The sequence below is a fragment of the Mycena indigotica genome, assembly GCF_014461135.1.
Source record: "Mycena indigotica strain 171206Taipei chromosome Unknown Mind.scaff0003, whole genome shotgun sequence".
In the NCBI taxonomy this organism is placed as follows: domain Eukaryota; kingdom Fungi; phylum Basidiomycota; class Agaricomycetes; order Agaricales; family Mycenaceae; genus Mycena; species Mycena indigotica.
In genome coordinates, this window is record NW_023503002.1 from 5954252 (window position 1) to 5973924 (window position 19673).

Sequence of the window (19673 nt, forward strand, 5' to 3'; positions counted from 1 at the left end):
GTGTCCGCTGCTGTGGAGTGGAGTCGCGTGTGACAGCAGCGGGCTGTCGCTCCTCCCTTCCGTCCTGCCACCATCCGCATCCGCATTCACACCACGTACCCGCTTGCCGATCGTCCTTCTCCGCTTACCCGGCGATGTCCGCGCGCGATGTGCAGCAGAAGGGGAAGGGAAGCGTGGGAGGGGCAGGAGCAGGGGCGCCCAAGTCGTGCGTCGCTCGTTCTGGGGGGCGACTTGTCTGATAGCTGACTGCCACGTAGGACGCTGGCGGCGGGTGCCCGCCCCGCGAAGCCGGCTGTCTCTGCGCTCTCTGCTGCCGCCCTGACGAAGTCGGTCCCCGGCACGAATGCCCGCCCTAGCACGAGCACGAGCGGCAGCAAGCGCCTCACGATCCGACTTCCGGCCCACGCATTTGCGCGCACCAACCCGCTGGTTACCCCCGACAAGCGCCTCCCGCCCGAGGCGCAGAAGTTCCTGCGCTGTCTGCACGAGTGCGTTGTCGGTTTGGTGTCTGAGTCCGGGGCGGGGGCTGACGAGAAGACCTAGGATGCTGACGTCGCAGGACGCGGCGGTGGGGTGGTCCAAGAACGGCAAGGAGCTCTTCCTGCTCGATGTGGAGAACATCCTCCCGGTGTTTTTTGGGGGGACGGCCAAGTCGTGGTACCGCCAGATGCATGTGCGTGGCTGTGGCCTCCCCGCTTTATCGCCCCCCGCGTGCTTGCTGATAAGGGCGCTAGGCGTACAACTTCCACCGCAGGGCGCGGCCGGGGAGCAGTGTCGTCGTCTGGAGTGCGTGGGTTCTTCTCTGCGAGTGCGGTGCCTGACGAGAGCGAGCCAGGCCATGCTGACATCAATAGCAAGTCGACGCTGGCGGACTTTCTGAAGCTGCGGAGGCGGGACACGAAGGCGGCGGGCGTGCTGAAGGAGTGGGGCGCGCTGAAGGGCAGAGAGCCCGTGAAAAAGAGGCGGCAGCGGAATAATCCGTGCGTGGATGCTGTGTTCGCTGGTTGTGGCTGACGTTGTGCGATGTAGCAATAAGCCGCCAGATACGGCGGTGGTGCCGCGTTCCCTCCCGAAACATGCGCTTATTAAGAGCGATAATTTCTTGGTGAACCTCTACGCGTGCGTTATCGACTTCTTATTTTTCTCTCGCGCTTTTGTATCGCATTCTCCCCCTGCCAATACCGATCTTTTCCCCGTGCTTGATTACCTTCTCATCTTAACACTTGTCCTTTCGGCGTATACTCGCATTCTTCCTCTGTCCGTAACGCCTCTTTCTCTGTGGGGCATTACCTTGGTTTTCAGCCTTCTTCCATGCTCACATGCATTCTCTGTCCATACTGCCCTCCTTCACCCATTCTTCGTCACCAGCTCACACATCCGCAGCATGGCGGACGACCCAGAGAACGCCGCTACCCTGCTGTGGTCCCCCGCGGGCCACATCGTCGTGCGGGACGCCGACCGGCTGCCGGAGCTGCTGAGCCGCAAGCTGGGGACCGCGCAGGGGTGGTACCCGCAGTTCGAGCGGCACGGCTTTGAGATGACGCCGGTGCGGCTCGACGGGAAGGCGGTGTACGCGTGGCGTAAGTAGTGACTTCGTCTGTTTTTGGGGAGTTTGCTTACGGCGTTTGGGGTAGGGCATCCGGTGCTGGGGCCGGACTACCCGCGCGAGCGGCTGGAGGATGTGATGCCGTTCGAGGCGGCGGTTATGGCGGGTAAGCTGGTCGACTCTACCGGGAGGATGAAGGCTATGGTGACGGGGGAGATGGAGGTCGAAGAGGAGGAGGAGGAGAGCAAGCCGGCTTTACCCGAGGAAGAAGAAGAAATGGAGGCTTTGCCCCCGAAAAGCGGGATGGCGGAGCGGGAAGCGAAGGCGGGTAGCAGCGACGTGGAAATGGTCAGTTTTTTTTTTTATCCTTCGGTGAGATTGTTGACGTCTTTTGTATAGGCTGTGGATGAGCCGCCGCCCGCGTTTATCGAGCCGATGTCGTCGCTGCCGTCTCCCCCGCCGTCGCCGCCGCCCGAGGCCCCGCCGCCGGAACAGTGCTGCGTTGCGTGCGCGGCGACGAGCACGTTCGACTGGATCGACTACCGCGGGAAGATGTATTGTCTGGACTGCGGCCTGCGCGTGCTTGCGGTGAGTCGGCTTTGCCTGTTTTTTTCTTTTGTTTGTGAGGGTGGGAGCTGACTTGGTTTGGTTTGGTCGGGCAGCATGGCGAGGAGGCGGTGTTGGCTTGAGGGGGGGTGGGAAGGTGGCTTTGGGGAGGAGGGGGACAATGCTTCGGATATGAGGACGGGTAGATGTGGTATCTTGCGATGTAGTATGTATGTAGCGCTGTGCTGTACCTACGTTATTAATATTGCTACTACATATCGTATATAAGCGAGTGGCGATTGTAAGAGAGGACATAGTGGGAAGGGTATGAAAATGGAGAGTACTTTGAGTGTGTATGTTAGGGAAGTGGGAGCCATCACTGGCAGGCAAGACAGTCTGCGCGGGAGAAACTTTGAGTATGATATGCAGTGCTTCGGAGAGGACTGTGAATTGGATTCTTCTCCACAGAAGATAGCCGTCTCACTAGTTGCTATTATGGTCCGATTCGAGGCAGGCCAAAGAGCAAGGAGATAATATGAACATTGAACGCGTAATCTGGGTTGAGGGACGGACCTGGGCCGTGAGGCCGTCCTCAGTTATAGTAACAGTAATACGATATAAGCCTGAGTATGGCCGTCACTGCGCTGGTTTTGTGTATTACACTTGCTCCGCCTGAATGTATCCGTCTACATTGATACTACTTGAATTCAAGTTATTGACTGAGTACACCATACTTGTTCTGTCCGTGCTACATGTCCCTCAGCTAGCTCCTCCGGATTCAATCGTCACAGCGTCTGGCCATCGACAACGCTTCCGGGCCCTGCCAACATCGGTTTATACCAGGCCTTCTGTGCTGGATGTCCGTTCGGCATCGAGACCTGCACGTTCGCCGTCCGCTGCAGCGACTGCAAAGCGCGCACATCGTGGGCGGACAGCACAGGCAGTGGGAAGTCGACGACGAGCTGCGTGGGTCCCATGTCTGCGGCAGGGACTCCGGTAGCGTGCGCGTTGGTGGCCCGCATGGCTATGCCCTCGATGAAGGGACGGAGGGATGCAGTGGAGCCCGGCGCGGACGGCAGAATACGGAGCGTGAATGTTTTGAGCTCCCGGATGTTGTGTAAATCGCCCAAGGCGGTGAAACACCGCCGGGCGGCAGGCGGGTCCATGGAGAATGCAGTTACGGTCAGCTGCCGGAGCGGGAGCGGCGCGGCGAGGATGTCGCAGAAGGAGTCGATGCTGCTGCATTCGAGACACAAGGAGGCGATCGCAGGAACCGCATCCTTGACGTGGGCGTAGTTCTTGAGCGCTGCGTGGGGATCTGTGAGGTAGAGTTTTGTGAGAGATGGCAGGAAAAAGACGTGGGGTAAGAGGAGGCTGCTGTTGTCGACCAGTGTCAGGGTTGACAGGCGAGGAATCTTTATCCTGTTATTGACGCCGACCGTGACAGGGTTGGTATAATCGAGCTCCATGTCGTCCACAAGTGCGGGAAGCGTGAGTTCCTCCAACGCAACCAGGTAAGGCAAGATCGCAATGACCTCGGTGATCAGTGGTTTGTCGCGGCCGCCAATAATCGTGAGTTTCCGCAACTGATGCGCCGGGAAGGAGAACAGCTGAAGATGAGGTGGGGAACGGATAGCCAACTCGCGAAGACGAGGTGCGTCTTGGAACAAGGGCAGGCGGGGCAGCTCATACCCCTGCGGAGTCCACACATCGAAAGTGAGGGTTTTTAGATGGGGCAAGTTGAGTGCCGTCCCAGTCGCGGATGGCCCGCCATTTCTGTCCTGGTAGACCCAGGGATCGAATGCCAATGGGGCAGTGTACCGAGAGGATGCCGCGGCAGCTTCAGAAAAGCTTGCTTCAGCCCATTGGCTTGCGGAAGAAAACACCGAGTAAGGGAACTCATCCACGCTGTATTTGTCCGAGACACACAGCTCGAAGCTGATGGGGTGCCCTTGGGTGCGCTCCAGAAAGTGCTCGAAGAGTGGATCGGGCACATCCGGGGCCTCGAGAAAGCGGCATGCCTTCGTCCACAAGCGCGGATCGGCGATCGCCAGCTGACGCCAGCGGTGGCAAACGGCGGTTATCAGCAATTGCGTGAGGGTGATTTCGTGCCCGACTGAAGAAGACACCGCAGCCGCAAATATCTTGCAGAGGATTTCGGCGGGGAGAGTCTGTACAGGGTATATTGTGGTAGAAAGCGCGTGTTGGATCATGGCGAGACGGTCTTGGAAGCGCGCAAGCCGGTCTTCAACCTCGTCGATGGCTTTCTCGAGATGGTCTGCCTCTTTCCGGAGCAGATGAGTGGTGGCGGCGTTCGGAGCGCTTGGCAGTTGCCCAGTGCTGCGAAGAGACGCGAGAGCCTGGATGTGGCCGTAGTCGGAGACGTTGTCCATGTGAGAATGAGTAGAGTTTGTGTCAATGCCCACGATGATCGTCACGCATCGCCGTTCTTGCCTCTTCCACTCATCATGACCTTCCACATGCTCTTCCATTTCCCACTGCGCCCTCCCCGGGTCCCTCAGGGCCTTGTCAGCCCCTCCCAGCACTATCATATGAGCTCCTCATCGTCTATTGGATGAGCCACACGTCGTTATCACCTGCCACGTCGACACCCACCATCCCGCCGTCTTTAACGAGCATCACGACGCGGAAGCAGGACCAGGGTGTATGGAGGATGCATGGCTGCATCGTTAGGAAGCGCTAGCAAGGGAGAGCCAACAGGTAAGCCCGCTCGCTGACTGATTCGTATTGTGCTGACCTGCTTTGCAGCTTCCCTCAACCGCGCAGCAGCAGTCCTTCCCGTCGAACTATAACAGGACGTTGGCGACTTGGAGCTGACACAGGAGGAAGCGGGCACGTACAGAGGGTGACGAGAGCGCGACAGCCAACAAGGTGCGTTATACGCTTGTCCCTCGCGCTGGTGATACCTGTGTTTGCAGCTATATTAGTTCCACGGCCTTCAAATCCCATTCGCTTTTCCCTTCCGCTTGCCACGCTCATCGACAAGCTCATCGAAGTCATCCTATTTGCGTTGTCGTTTGACACGAAGGTGGAGGAAGGTTCCTGAGCCTGTGTCGGCCATACGGTAGTCTAGCGTCCCCTTCCGATGCGTTGGTGGGCCATCTCGCGGACTGGACCTCTTTCCGCTTCACAGGGCTCCAGGACATCGCCTTCACTTTACCGGTCTGCGTTTTTCGTTTCGAGGGGAGGCCGAGCAGGAGGTGGAGATATTTCTGGTCTGGGGCCGACTCTGGGCTAATGAGTTATGGTGAGAGCCTTGCCAACATTTCGGACAGCCCGTACCGACGCGGCTTCAGATGTCGCGCTTTACGTCCTCAATGTCCATACTCCTATCAATCAATATGTCGTCTTTTACCCATCTATCTTGCTGCTGCTCGTCTTCACCGTTCCAACGCTGTTCCCATTCACTTCCTTTGGGCCATCTCTGCACTTTCTCAAGCAGCTGCGCAAACCGCAGTCGACCCCATCTGCTATGTTTATCTCTGTCTCAACGGCAGTCTGAACTTTTTCGCCACACAGAGCTCAATTCGCGCGCGGTCGACAACCGAGTTTCTTTTTCTCTGAGCGCACATTGTCCGCTTAGCACCGTCTCCGATACAGAATCTACATCCCTGTCTGCGAATTATCGTGGCCTCCTGCGTCGCAACCCAAGCAAGGAAACGGGCAGTCAAGTCGTTGGCGATTGTAAGGAGAAGAATGTAGGGCAGCGATGATCAGAACATACCTAGAAGCGACAAGAAAGCAGTAAGCATACGAAAACGACGAGGAAAACACTTGCCTCGAAAACCAATATCAGGGCAGCACAATACTGTATTGTCCACACATCAATGACGACCCTATCACCGCGCCAAAGTTCCCAACCAGGGCAGAGGAAGCCACCGTTGTCGAAGCAGAGATGGTCAACGATGCATATGGTGGCCTAATCTTCGTCGAGTTGCGGCGGGCGTGGGGCGTTCTCGCTATGCATTATCATACACATGTCGTCATCGGCTACGAGGACGATAACTCAGGAGCCATAGAACCAATCTCGCTGGGCACAACCTCTCCAACAGCTTATCATGTATATGTAGGGCTATTGGGTATTGGTATTTTACAGTAGACCGTTCGGACTAGTACCACCAGGAAGTACTGGCCAATATTGAAGCGAGTTATATGTATCTCAAGCAAGGAAGAAAGTGAAGATATGTAGGGGTATGTCGTAGGGTTTAATCAGGGAGGAAAGTGCGAGAAAAAAACTTGGTCGACACCATGAAGAAACAATATGTAGTAGTAGTACTCGTCCCAATGTAACGAGAACCATACCTAAATCCAATTCGACAACATGAGCGACTCCGAGCCCCGCTGGCGAAAGCATCCCTGAAAACATCCTTCTCGCCACATCCAATCACTATCTTCCAGCGCAACTCCACCTCCCGCCCGACGTTCTTCCAATTCCAGGCCAATCTTGTCGATTCCTCCTCCAAGAATGGGCAACCACCACAGACGTTGACGACGATGAAGCACGAGCAACACCAAAACAGTAGAAGGAGTTTCGTATGCTGCAACAGCACCTGCAGCGTCAAGAGCATACGCGCCAACCTCGACGAGCTCCAAATCGGCTGGTCATGTCGGTGGCTGTGCTGCCGCCATCAAGGAAGCAAGGCATTCCCAGTCTTGAGACGGTATGGGCTCCAACGCGTAGCAGAAGTATGGCAGGAGGATGGCAGGGGTCGACTAGTATTGTTGCCGAAGAGTTTCGCCCTAGAATATGCTCCAAACCCAAACCGTCGTCAAACAAGGAGGGGAAGCAGCAAAACGCGGCAAAACGGGACTGCCCGCAACCCAATCGACTTCGAACTGGAAGGATACGTTCCTGAGTTCGATTTAGAGTATCTGCGACCGCTGGTTAAGCCCACGAGGAGTAATTCGAGACAGCGCTTGTCGCCTGGCCCATGCATACAGTAAGCATGATGTCTTTTTCAAAGCCAGCGCGCAGGGTGCTTGAAAAAGCGCGGTTTTGGTGGGGAATGAAAGCGGCGACGGAAGAGAGAGTTGTCAACGTAGAAACGAGGGCGAATTGTGATAAGTATGGGGGGGGATGAGGAGGGCATCGGTGACTTTGCGAATGGGCCCATAAGATCACATATCGACGCAGGCAGGTGATTGCTGAATATGATGTGGTGTCGGGAAAAACTCTGGTGGGCGCCACATAGAGCGGAGACCCGCAGGAAGCCATATACGCTATTTTAGCAATGTCTCGCATGATACGAGACCACCAGGCCGATTTCTTGCCCTGCTCTTCGCTAATGGTGCACTGGTGACTTGCATTATGTGTAACGCGAAGTATAAAGGCCGGAGAAACGCCGAAAGCGGGCATATGGTCGGGGTGAGGGGGAGAGGATAGATGGGCTCCACGACAGGTCCGGATAATTGCGCTGGGACTGTCGCGCACGATAAAACGACCATAGTGGATGTCGGGGAAATGGTGTTGGCGTCGCAAGGACTTGTCAACAGGGAGGGAATGGTCTTGGTGGTGTTGGCGTCGTTGGGGGAAGAAACCGCGGATAATGGTGCGCGAGGAGGTAAGTATTGCTGGTTTATAATGACGCTAGACCAGATATTCCAGTAGAACGCGCCGCGACAATGGAGACGAGGGGAACATGTACCAAGTACATGTGCGAAGAAGAGGATGGTGACTTGAGCAACGGGGTCGACGTTCCTGAGACAAAGCGCATGATAGCGCTATGCAAGATATACTTGAAAAAAGACATTACTTGAGGATTGAAGGCCACAGGATGACGGGAAAACGATTGAGGCCATATGGACGACATTGTCGGTGAAAAAGCGGTCGCTCGGCCACTTGCTAAGCGCTTCGTCGTCGTATCCGTATCTGAGAGGCTTGTATAAGCTCCAGTTACGGTCTGAGGGCGACAAGATGGCGATAGACCGGTTTGGTGTACATATGTGTGAGGAGGAAGGGTATCGCGATCTCAAAAACAAGACTATAAAATCGCTCTTGTGCGACAGCGGGTGATGCAGTAGCACTAGCGCATGTGCGGAAAGACGCTTTTGAAGGAAGAAAAGGCGGACGAGGGGAGGAATCCGTGCCGGGGATGTTGGCGCCATATTCGACGATAAGCCATGACATTGCTTTTCTGCGGTTTTGTATGCTGTGGAGAACAAATAGTATAGTTTGCGCGAAGTCGGTGGAAGGTTAGGGACCGACAGATCCAAGGCGAAACGCAGAACTGGTCGAATTTTGGGCTCCCTTCCTAAGCATGAGCATGGCGACGGAAATACTGGGGAGAAAACGCACCGTTGACGCCCCAAATCTCTTTTCGAGGTTTTCCTAAGTCGAAGATCCATTCGGATGGTCTACCGACCGCTTTCTTTGTACGCGTAGCTGCTGCTTTGTGGTTCTCCCAGCCAAAGTGACGACGTTTCGACATGGCGCGGTCCCAGAGTGTACCCGTACGTCCTCTGCATGCCGTGGGTGTTGGGAAGACGTAGATAGGCGCAGTTTCTGGAGATATAACGACGACGGGTGCGTGGTGGTGTCTGAAAAAACGACGACATGAAGTCAGTATCAAGCAAAGCTAGCCAGTCAGAAGCGCACCGTCTAAAGGGTCTGGCCAGCCGTTGAAAGCCTCCCGAGCCCCAGCGCATCGTGCTGCGCTACGTCCTTCTGCCCCGCTCAACTATGCAGTCCACCTCCCCACTTCCCGATCCGCCCATGCGCCACGTCATTGACGTTCTCCCTTCATCTTGAGCCCTATGGTGTAGCTGGGTGTCGTTTGCCGGCTTAAGAGAAGTCCTAGAGGGAAAAGCGGGTGGCAGACCAGCTTGCGACATGACGGACAAGAAGAAGAAGTGATTTCCTTTTTTAGCCGCAGATGATGTAAATGGCCACTTGCCTCTGGGCGAGAATACCAACAACGGCGAATCGTGCGGAGTCATACAGCGGTCTTTTCTCTTCATTTTACCTGCTTTAAGTTGTTGTTCTCGACTGATGCTGTAGTTGCTTCATAATTCAAGTTGTTGGCGGTCATTGACTCTCAATTTGTGAATTTAATCGATTATCTTGTTTAAGTTTTAACAACTAGTCGTGCACTTTAAGAATCAATGCTCCTCCTTATTCTACATCGATGCAATAAGTACACCATAAGTATTCGGCTACTTATCCATCAGCGAGCTCCTCCGGATTCGTCACACTGTATGCTCATAGACAACGGTACCAGGCCCTGCCAACTCCGAGTCCGAGTCCGGTTTATACCAGGCCTTCCGCGCCAGATATCCATTCGGCATCACGACCTGCACGTTCGTCGTCCGCTGGAGCAACTTCAAGTCGCGCACATCTTGAGAGGACAACACCGGCGGTGGGAAGTCGACGACGAACTGCGTGAGTCCGATGTCTGCAACTCCAGCAGCGCGCGCGTTGTTGGCACGCATGGCAATACCCTCGATGAAAGGACGGAGGGATGTAGTGGAGCTCGGCGCGGACAGAATACGGAGCGTGAGCGTTTTCAGGTCCGGGATGTTTCCAGGATCGCCCAAGGCGGTGAAACACCGCCGAGCGGCAGGTGGGTCCATGTCCAATGCACTCACTGTCAGCTGCCGAAGCGGGAACGGCGAGGCAAGGATGTCGCAGAAGGAGTCGATGCTGCTGCATTGGAGACACAAGGAGACGATGGTAGGAATCGCATCCTTGACTTGGATGATGTGGTTCTTGAGCGCGGTGTGGGGCTCTGTGAGGTGGAGGGTTGTGAGAGATGGCAGGAAGACACGGGGCAAGAGGAGGCTGCTGTAGTCGACAAGTGTAAGGGTCGACAGGCGGGTAATCGTTATCCTGTTCTCGCGATCAGCAGTACTCACTGGGTAGATACGATCGAGGCCCATGTCGTCATCAAGCGAAGGAAGCGCGAGGTCCTCCACCACGACCAGGTGACGCAAGATCGCAAAAACCTCGCTGCTCCGTGGTTTTCTGCGGCCGCCCATAATCGTGAGTTTCCGCAACTGATGCGCCGGGAAAGAGAAAAGCGCAAGATGGCTTGGGGAACAGATAGCGAGCTCTCGGAGACGAGGTGCATCCCTGAACAAGGGCAATCGGGGCAAGAAAAATGAGTCTGCAGTCCACACCTCGAAAGTCAGCGTTTCTAGATTTGGCAAGTTAAGTGGCCCTGTGTTCGCTGTCCCCATAGCGAACAGGCTAGTCCGACCTCTGTTATGGTAGGCCAAGAGATCGAGTGTCAATGAGGCACTGCTCCTGGAGGATGCCGCGGCACCTTGAGAAAGGTGTGCGCCGACCCATTGGCTGGCGGAAGAAAATACCAACTCACGGAACTCATCTCCGGCGTTGAATCTATCCGAGACCGACAGCTGGATGCTGATGGGCTGCCCTTGGGTCCGCTCCAGAAAGTGCTCGAAGAGCGGATCGGGCACATCCGGGGCCTGGAGAAAGCAACATGCCTTCGTCCACAAGTGTGGATTGGCGATCGCCAGCTGACGCCAGCGCTGGCAAACGCCGGTTATCAGCAATTGCGTGCGGGTGATTTCGTGCCCTACTGAAGAAGACACCGCAGCCGCAAATATCTGGAGGAGGATTTCGGCGGGGAGGGTATGGACGGGGTAGACGGTGGTAGACAGCGCGTGTTGGATCATGGCGAGACGGTCTTGGAAGCGCGCAAGCTGGTCTTCGAGCTCGTCGATGGCTTTCTCGAGATGTTCTGCCTCTTTCCGGAGGAGATGTATGGTGGCGGCGTTCGGAGAGCTTGGCAGTTGCCCAGTGCTGCGAAGAGACGAGAGAGTCTGAAGGTGGCCGTAGTTGGATACGTTGTCCATGAGAGAATGAATAGAGTTTTTGTCAATGCCCACGATGATCGTCACGCATCGCCGTTCTTGCCTCTTCCGCTCATCACGACCTTCCACATGCTCTTCATTTCCTACTGCTCCCTCCCTGGCCTTGTCAACCGCTCCCATTCATATCATATGTGCTCTTTCATCGGCTTTGGGACGAGCCACATGTCGTTCCCACCTGCCACGTCGACCCCCACCATCCCGCCGTCCTTAACGAGCATCACGACGTGGAGGCCGGACCAGGCTCTATGGAGGAGGCATGGTCTGCGTTGGCAGGAAGCGCTAGCGAAGGAGAGCTAATAGGTAAGCCACCTTGCTTGCCTATTCGTATGGTGCTGACCTCTTTTGCAAGCTTCCGTCAGCCGTGCAGCAGCTGTCCTCCCCGTTGAACTACAGAAGGCCCTCGGTGACTTGCAGCTAACGCAGGATGAAGGGGCACATACGCAGAGGTGACGAGAGCGCGACAGCCCAACAAGGTGCGTTGTCCAGTCTACACTTGTCCCTTGCGTTGACGATAACTGTGTTCACAGCCGTAATAGCTCCACGGCCTTCAAATCCCATTCGTTCTCTCCTTCCGCTTGATACGCTCGACTACACGCTCAACGAAGTCATCCTATTTGCGTTGTTTGAAGCGAAGGTGGAGGAAGGTTTGCGCCTGCGTTGGCCAATGGCCATACGGTGGTATAGCGTCCCCTTCCGATGCGTTGGTGGGCCATCTCGCTGACTGAACCTCTTTCCGCTTCACAGAGTTCGAGGATATTGCCTTCCCTTTGCGGTTCCGCGTTTTTCGTTTCGAGGAGAGGCCGAGAAGGAAGTGGAGATCTTTCTGGTTTGGGCTGCTGAGTTAAGTATGGTGAGAACCTTACCAACATTTCGGACTGCCCGTACTGACTCAGATTCAGATGTCGTGCTTTACGTCCTTCATGTCCATGCCACTATGAATGAATATGTCGTCTTTCCCCCTTCCTTCGCGTTCTTCAGCTTCTGCCGATCCAACGCTGTCCCGCTTCCCATTCACTCCCTCGGAGCCATCTCCACACTTTGAAGGCCCCTCTCAAGCTGCCGCGCAAACTTCAGTCGACACCAACCACTATGATAGTATGATTATCCTCTTTCAACGGCAGCGCTAGCTTTTTTCGCCACACAGCTCAATTCGCGCGCGGTCGAAGCCACATGCTTGGAGAGTTTATTTTTCTCTGAGCGCACATAACCTGGTACAGGGAAGTGTCCGCTTCCGTCATCTGAAGCGAGACAGGCTCTAATCTACGAATTATCGTGGCCTCCTGCAATCGCAACCCTAACGGCAGTAGAGATGCTGTTAGCCCGAGGTTATAATTAGCTGCGGTATCGATATTGCGAATGTATGAATATCCCTGCATACAGCATAACCCAGAGAAAGAGAAGCAGTAGAACGAGGAATAAAAGCGATAGAACGGATGACAGTGCAAAGAGGGATGATAATCGATGGACGATAGAATAACGATACAAGACTGGAGGGCGTCAGCAGGTAGAAACAAGGCGGCATGGACGATTGCGTACACAATCGAAGTCCTTCGCCGTTGGAACGATTGCCCTCCTCGGGAATTGAAGGAACGAAGACCCTCCGGAGCAGCACACCTATAGCGTCGTACTAGTATCCGTGCGTCCGCTCGTCGACCATGGATGAAGGCCAGACCGATGGATCTGGGCCGCACATGTTAGATGCGACAAACTCAGGCCCGGGCTAATCAAAATGGGACCAACCTCCCGCGAATAATCTCGGTCCTCGTCGACGTCTGTACGAGGAAGCAGAACGGCAGCAACTTGACAATCTGCAGGGTACCGGTGAGCATGACGACGACAGTGACACCGGGCACAATGTCAACGGCGGCCTGTAGATGGCAGTCCAAATGACAGCCTGTGTGACAGACCGTATGGCGGACCCAACGGCGGTTCCAACAGCAGCCAAGTTTTCTTTGTGTATCTCTTTGTCTGGAAAAAGCTGAAAGAATGACATTTGAATTTTTAGTCTCAACACTATTTGTGGACTGTATTGACACAATGCTGCTAATCCGCTCTGAAGAGCTGACTCATGTTACGCTATGAGTACTACCAGAAACGCGGAATCGAAAGGATGACGTGCGAAGGAAAAAAAAAATCCATCACCACGTGTTTCTTCCATCACTTTCCTCCTTCGGTCATCACCGCACCGCCCATGCATGCCTCCCTCGTCCGGCGCTCCCTCGGTGGGGCTAGTCCCGCCCAAAATCACCACCCCCACATTCATTGTACCCACCCCCTCCGCTCTGTTGACTGACACGTCACCGTCGGGCGCCTCCGCTGGCCCGCTCGGTCCCCTCGTGTCGTTCTACTCCAAGCTCTTGACAGGCCGCGCGCTGGCGCCGGCAGTAGCGGGAGTCAAGGGGCACTAGTTCAGTGGGAAGAATGCCAGCGCCGAAGCCGGTGCTCATCGGCATACCAGCCTATACACTGGACTACCAACGTGAGTGCGATAGTCCCTCCTCAACGACTGCGATGCTGACCTACTCTGTCTCTCTTTCTCCACCCATCGCTTTATCACTGTTCCACAGTCAATCTCAGTGCATGTGCTGCTATTTCCTGCTTCCCCCCGCTTATCCTTGCTAGAGCACCACAAGAGCAACGCGCATTAGACGTTGTTGTGCCTTGTGCCGTTTTATTCCAACCTCTCAAAGGGTAGTGGCGGGGATCAAGGAGCACCGGTTCAGTGGGCGCTGTCTCCCCTGCGGCCTACTATCGTTGGGCACAGACATCCCCTCCACGCCTCCGCCTTGCTCCACCACACTTTGACGACGAACGACGCTCTACATTCGAATCAAGTGTCCTCTATGTGCAGTCGATGTCCCGTCCCACCCTCCATTCACACAGAAGCGAGCGATACCGTCTGCGGTCAGCAACACATGTGCCCACGGACATCTCGCGAATTACTTCTGGCTCTGCCGCCGTCACCAACCGTACGGAGGACCAGTGACGAGCGTGGCGGCGCATGGTTGAGAGGGTGAAGTAACTTGCAGCGGAGGGGCTTATGCCTCTGCCGGTTATAACTCCGGTATCATTAATTCATTACTATGGTATCATGTCCACGTTGTGTCCACGGTGTGCTTGAACTCAGCGGCATCCCGCTGTTTCACTGCCTCCCCCCTTTTGCGCAGCAGCGCCGTGAAGTTGCTCTCCGACTTGTACCTCTGGCGGTTCGCTGCGGCACATGCCATGGGCATCGCCGTCGCCGGGCAGTTCGCGACGTACACCGCTGGGTCCGCTCGTCACCATACCCGTCGTTGTCTACCGGAACACATATCAGCCGGGAAAAGAGAAGACCGGCTACGCACCCAGTAGATGCACGACCCGCCGCTGGGCGTGTGCGGCGTCCCGTAGGCACACGTGAGCAGCCCGCCGTGGAGGAGCGTGACCTCGGGCAGCGGGCGCCGCCCTCGCTCTTCGGCCGACAGAGGTAGTTGCACGCCGCAGGCCCCGGGCCGAGAACCGCTGTAGTCCCGGCGCACAGAGGCTGCCCGATGCTCTGCGGCGTCGTGCGCGCGCCGTCGCTCTATTATCAGCTCCGGGCACGTGGTTTCGACGTGCAGACGCACCAGGCGGTACTCGCGCGCAGGAGAGCGGGGCTGGCCCAGTAGGGCTCACGCACCACAGACGGCCCGTCGCCGGGTTTGCGGGGTCGATCGCGAGCCACTGGTCCTGCGTGACGCAAACAGTGGATCGCCAGAATGGAAAACAATAACTTTGGGAATTACGTTGTGGATGCTCTTTCCCCGGCACCCCCGCTGCCGCGGCCCCCCAGACGCTCCTATTCCTGCGCAAACGGCCATTATTGGCCTGCCTTTGTCCCCATGATTTCCGACATCCCCCGCGGCCATTTGGCGCCAACCTGCTGTGTTTAATGACGCGCGGATGACTGACATTCAAGTTGCGCATGCCTTTGCCCAGCAAGAAGAGCTTGTCCTTGCGGACCTCATCCCCGACAGCGACGAGCTCGACGGAGACGGCTAGCGGCCAACACCGCTCACCGTTACCACCCTCGCGGGCCTCCGACTTCGTAATGCAGGGAGAGCACTGCCCAAAACTGTTCCCTCGGTTGATGTGAGCATCATCTCAACGGACTCAGGGCAAACTAAGTGGGCCCTCCAGCTGGCCGAGCTCCACGTCCGAAACTAGGTCCTCAATGACTCTATTGAGGTCGCACGATTTCTGTCCGGTGTCTTTCCCGGGGCACAGATCATGTCGGGCCGGTGCACTGCCGTTGAGCGCAACGTTGAGCGACCATTGGGAATCGGCACTGAAATTAATGACAGTCCAATACAACATAATTAGTCAAAGATGACAGCTTGTGTGAAATTCAACAATGTTTTTTTCTCTTTCATGAGGTACGATGTTTCAAAGGCAAAGTACACAAAGAAAGTACAAAGAGGTTGGGACTGCCTGTTCCACTGCCTTGCAAACCGCCGTTGGGTCCGCCGCATGTACTCCCATCTGTCAACCGCCGTTGCCATTGTGCCCGGTGTGAAAAGACAAGAAACACACAAGCTTGAAGCGACTCCGAGATCATTTCATCGCAGTCCTGAGAAACACAGACGCTTCGCCTAAATGGAGACGATCATGTTGCAGAGCTACCGCCTAATTCTTCTCGTCGTTGTCACCATGGTGGATTGCGAACCTCTTGATTACTATATAAATCATTAGTCTTTAACATCAAGGGCCAGGACTCAGGAGAGGTAATAGGATGGAAGGCAATAGAGGAAGTAAAGGAAGTAAAACGTGTCGGAGTTGTCGTCAAGTACGTAAATCTATGTAGGAGTATTACATTGAAGCAGAAAGCCGAAGAATGAGATAAGCCGTAAGCAAGGAATGGAGTATGAATTCTAAGAGAATTCCGAAAACGAGGAAAATGGCGTGGGTAAAACAGATGAGAAGAGCGTCGCTGAAGTCAAGAAGGGCGTGAATACAAACGGAAAGAGTGCCGATGAAGAGTAACGATGAAAATGGGACGGCGCAGCCTGAGGCGAAGGGAGTATCAAGTTGGGAGGACGAATGGGCAAAAAAAGAAGACACTCGGACAATGATGAGAAAGAGTACTCGCCTGAAAGACCTCGAGGACAAGAACATTGTTGACGACTCGAAGCTTTTACCTACATTCTGCCCTCGTCTTCCTCCGATCTCTGACCTCTGCGTCGACAGCTGAAGACCTTCGTAAACAACCATGAGTATTGAGATTTCAACAGCGCTGATAGCGTACCTCCTCGTTGCGCGCAACATTCCCGAAATGGACGCAAGTTACGGGGAGCGCAACAGGACGCGCTCTGTCAAGTGCCTGCAAACAAGTCAGCATGCATCTGCGAAAAAAACTGCGCTGGACTTACCACATCGTGGATGGTATTCGACACTTGGCCTAGAATACAGTCAGTAAGCAAAGGTACTATGAACAAGGAGAAACACACAAGCGACAAGCGACGAGCAAGACCATCGCTGATCCTGCTGCCAGCGTGCTCGCCGACACGACCGTGGTCGGCAGCTCCGTGTCCTCTGCGTTTGCACGCGTTTGCTGAAGAAGAAGTAAGCCCAGCCTTGAGCATCGAAACACAACGCTTACCAGGTAGTCAAGATTGCATTCAAGGCAGCTCTTGAACGAGATTGAGAGCCTAGAGACAGCGGCCTCAACGGCAGTCCAAACGTTGGGCCGGAAGACACTGAACGACAGTCAGTGGCTCAAACCATGGCCTTGCAATGAATATAACTGCACCCACGCTTGCTCATTGGGCGGAGCGTCGACGACTAGCTCGGGAAACGAGCGCGTTGGCGGTGGCAGAAAGAAGGCAAGCACAACTTGAAGCAAGGTAAGATAACGTGGCTATGATCAAGAAAGATATGGTCCTTACCTTTTGCAGTCTTTCAAGGCATCCTGGATGAGCAGCCTCAACGGCCCCACGCAGAACACCAGCGCGGATGGCAAGTCGAAGGACTCGTTAACACGACACCTACATGCGCGCGACGAACAGGCAACGAGCGAAACCATCGCTGGCCTGCTGTGCGTGCCGACACGACCATGGCCGTGAGGTCCGTGTCCTCCATGTTTGCGCGCGTTACTAAAACATCTCAGGAGCAGGTTAGTACGATTGACGAGCAGCGCTCACCGAGTAGTCATGACTGCATTCAAGGTAAGAGAGTGTAGTTATTAATTAGAGAAACATTGTGCTTACTTAGATCGGGCCGGGGCAGTAGGCCGCGACCGGAAAAGGGAACGGCCTCAACGGCACCCAAACCTGAGACCGGAAGCGCAACAATCCCTGCGAAAGACGGTGAGTCGTCTAGCTCGTTAGCAGGCAGTACAGAGAAAAGATAAGTTCGGGCACCATGAAGCGATGTTCTTTGACAACGTCGCCCATGTGAAAGTCAAATCTCCCGGGGGGGGGCTGATATCTTGCGCCGTGGTATTCACTTGCCAGCGGGTGAGTGTTGCCCAGAATGAGTTGCGCGCTATACCATGGTATTTCAGAACCAAAGGCCAAAATACCTGCCTGGGTCGCGTCGCTTTCGTCACGAGCGGAGACGCTGGCCCGAAACGTCCCTTCCAAATATTTGTCGTCGTCGGCAGCCCCGCTGGGCGGCTCATCCGCAATCGTCGCCTGCATCATTGTTAGCCTTCTTGAGCCGATAGCGCCACAGAGAAAATATAAACAACGGTAATAAAGAGAACGCAATCTGGAGTTGTAATGAAAGGGTGTGGCGAGAAGACAAGGGATGGTACCGTCAAAGATGTAGAAACGACGAGCGAGATGAGTTATAAGAGATAAACGTGGATGGCATCGAAGTAAAGGGAATTTATAGTACTAGTCGCGAAAATCATAGCAGATGTATTTGTCGTCAAACGGGAAAGTCGTAGGTTGATGTATATGAAAAGGATAACCGAAATAAGAGAGCGAAAAGAGAAGAATTGGAAAGAAAAGACGATGAAGCTTGCCTCCGGACCCGTCCGAGTCTTCAATCATAGTGGCGTACGAATGACGATCAAGACAACGACATAATGGCCGCCGAGATCTGAGCGAAAGCAAGGATGCCAGGGGAGACACAGGCACTCTTCGTTACTAGTAAGCCAGGGACGATAACTTTCCCAAGTTGCGACATCCTTTTCTCGAGATGGGTCGCTGACAGCTCGACGCGGCGTAGACGAGAGGGACGGCGCGGCAGGTGAGGCCGCGGAGCTTCGAAGCCGAAAGGCGAGTGGCTGTAAGGGGACAAGCGAGGGTGTTGGGCCGGGAATGCGAAATTGAAGTGAGTCGAGGGATGGCGCGGAAGGGTCGTGTTGGCGGAGAGATGTTGCGTTAGATCCGAATGAGATGGCGATAGGACCATGCGGATATTCAAAAGAGACGGCGAGAGAGGAGCGGAGAAAAAGCCTGGTTGGCCGTTGTTAGTAGATGGCAAGAGATAGAGACGGGGCAGTATTTGCGCACCATCGAAGCTAAGTATTCATTATGGCGCCCACGCTCCACTTGAAAGCGCCTAGAGCGAAGACCCGGGCAGAGGCCTACAATATCGCGTTCATATCTCCGCTCGCTAGAGCGAGTCCAAACCGAATTGCTAACTTGAAGTATGGCCCGCGATATGAGAAGCAGCCCAAACCAAGGCCAACGCGACCCACATTATCCACTATTGTTTGGAAAGCTTCCTCTGGCCGCGAATTCTGGTTCATTTCCTTCATAGTAGGGACTCGCGAACGACAGGCGGCAAGGTCTTCGAAGAACTTCAATCAACATAACTATTAACGCCACGAATGAAAAGAGAGGAAAAGCGCACATCTGGGCCCGAGAAGACCAAGTTCTCTTCAAATATTATCATCAGCGGCCCTCCCTGATCGCGTCCCTGGCGCGTGCCGACCCATTTCAGAGGGGAACCAACTGTAGTGGAACGATAGTAAGTGGAAAGTTTCAACAAAGCCGCCGAGTCTTCACGAGTAACGCGTTGTGGAGCTCGAGGGCAAGAGATACGCTTCTGTGGTCGTGAAGGGCGTCGACAGTCGGAGCGGGTAGTGGCGAGAAGTAAAGAGTGGCGACATGGGAGTCAAGAAGAGAAGGTTGCCGAGATGTGACACGGACCGTGACGCCGCGTGAAAGAAATTACAGGCCCGAGATCATGAGCGCGTCGTCTCGGAGCGATACGAGGTGAAGCTGCAAGGGCTTCGGAGCCGCAACAGCTCGATGAGGTGTATTCCGCATTCATTAGGATCAGCGACTGGTTCTGCGGCCTGCCAACGAGTTACTTAGCAGACTTGCAGCACTTGCTATAGTAAGTAATACTTCGCAGCGCGATATGGATTCATTCGTTGTAGTTTACATCAAGGGGTTCATTCATGCAGTTAAGCGCGATAGGCTGTATAGAACGCCGAGTGGCTGCACTCAATAGCGCGAGACACCAAGCACGAGTAAGCCACAAGGCCGGTCCGGGCCCAAAACTGTCCGAAACAGGCAACAATAGCGGTTAATGTCGATCTTGCGAGGCATTCAGAAGCCCGGGAGCCTGGCTGAGACGCCTGCAGGCCCCAACTGCCGGCGGTAACCCAACAGCGGGGGCATTTGCTACACGTTTCCGCCACGCTTCCTGCCACCTGCCTACGCCAATCGCGCGCTTCGTGGCGATCGTGAAACCGCCCCAGGGCCCGGGGATGAACGCAGCCCCGCCGAGCCGCGCGCGATCGCGTCGG

General features: G+C 55.1%; 3 protein-coding genes across 3 annotated transcripts; 2 read left to right on the forward strand and 1 right to left on the reverse strand.

Annotated features, from left to right (window-relative positions):
- Positions 1-134: 134 nt before the first annotated feature.
- On the forward strand, positions 135-2235 carry MIND_00408000 (uncharacterized protein; the record flags this gene model as incomplete). Its single annotated transcript, XM_037360904.1, has 10 exons — positions 135-205; positions 258-488; positions 544-673; positions 735-786; positions 836-980; positions 1030-1119; positions 1384-1580; positions 1635-1894; positions 1946-2134; positions 2182-2235. 10 exons carry the CDS (start codon positions 135-137, stop codon positions 2233-2235), a joined length of 1419 nt encoding a protein of 472 aa, XP_037223789.1.
- A 4763-nt stretch (positions 2236-6998) lies between these two features.
- Positions 6999-8758, reverse strand: MIND_00408100 (uncharacterized protein; the record flags this gene model as incomplete). The annotated part of the gene is made up of 4 exons (XM_037360905.1): positions 6999-7684; positions 8319-8360; positions 8409-8650; positions 8709-8758. The coding sequence occupies 4 exons, from the start codon at positions 8756-8758 to the stop codon at positions 6999-7001; spliced, it is 1020 nt and encodes a 339-aa protein (XP_037223790.1).
- A 2231-nt stretch (positions 8759-10989) lies between these two features.
- On the forward strand, positions 10990-11886 carry MIND_00408200 (uncharacterized protein; the record flags this gene model as incomplete). The annotated part of the gene is made up of 6 exons (XM_037360906.1): positions 10990-11248; positions 11298-11351; positions 11413-11421; positions 11476-11623; positions 11693-11798; positions 11848-11886. Exons 1-6 carry the CDS (start codon positions 11194-11196, stop codon positions 11884-11886), a joined length of 411 nt encoding a protein of 136 aa, XP_037223791.1. The 5' UTR covers positions 10990-11193.
- Between the last annotated feature and the right edge of the window lie 7787 nt (positions 11887-19673).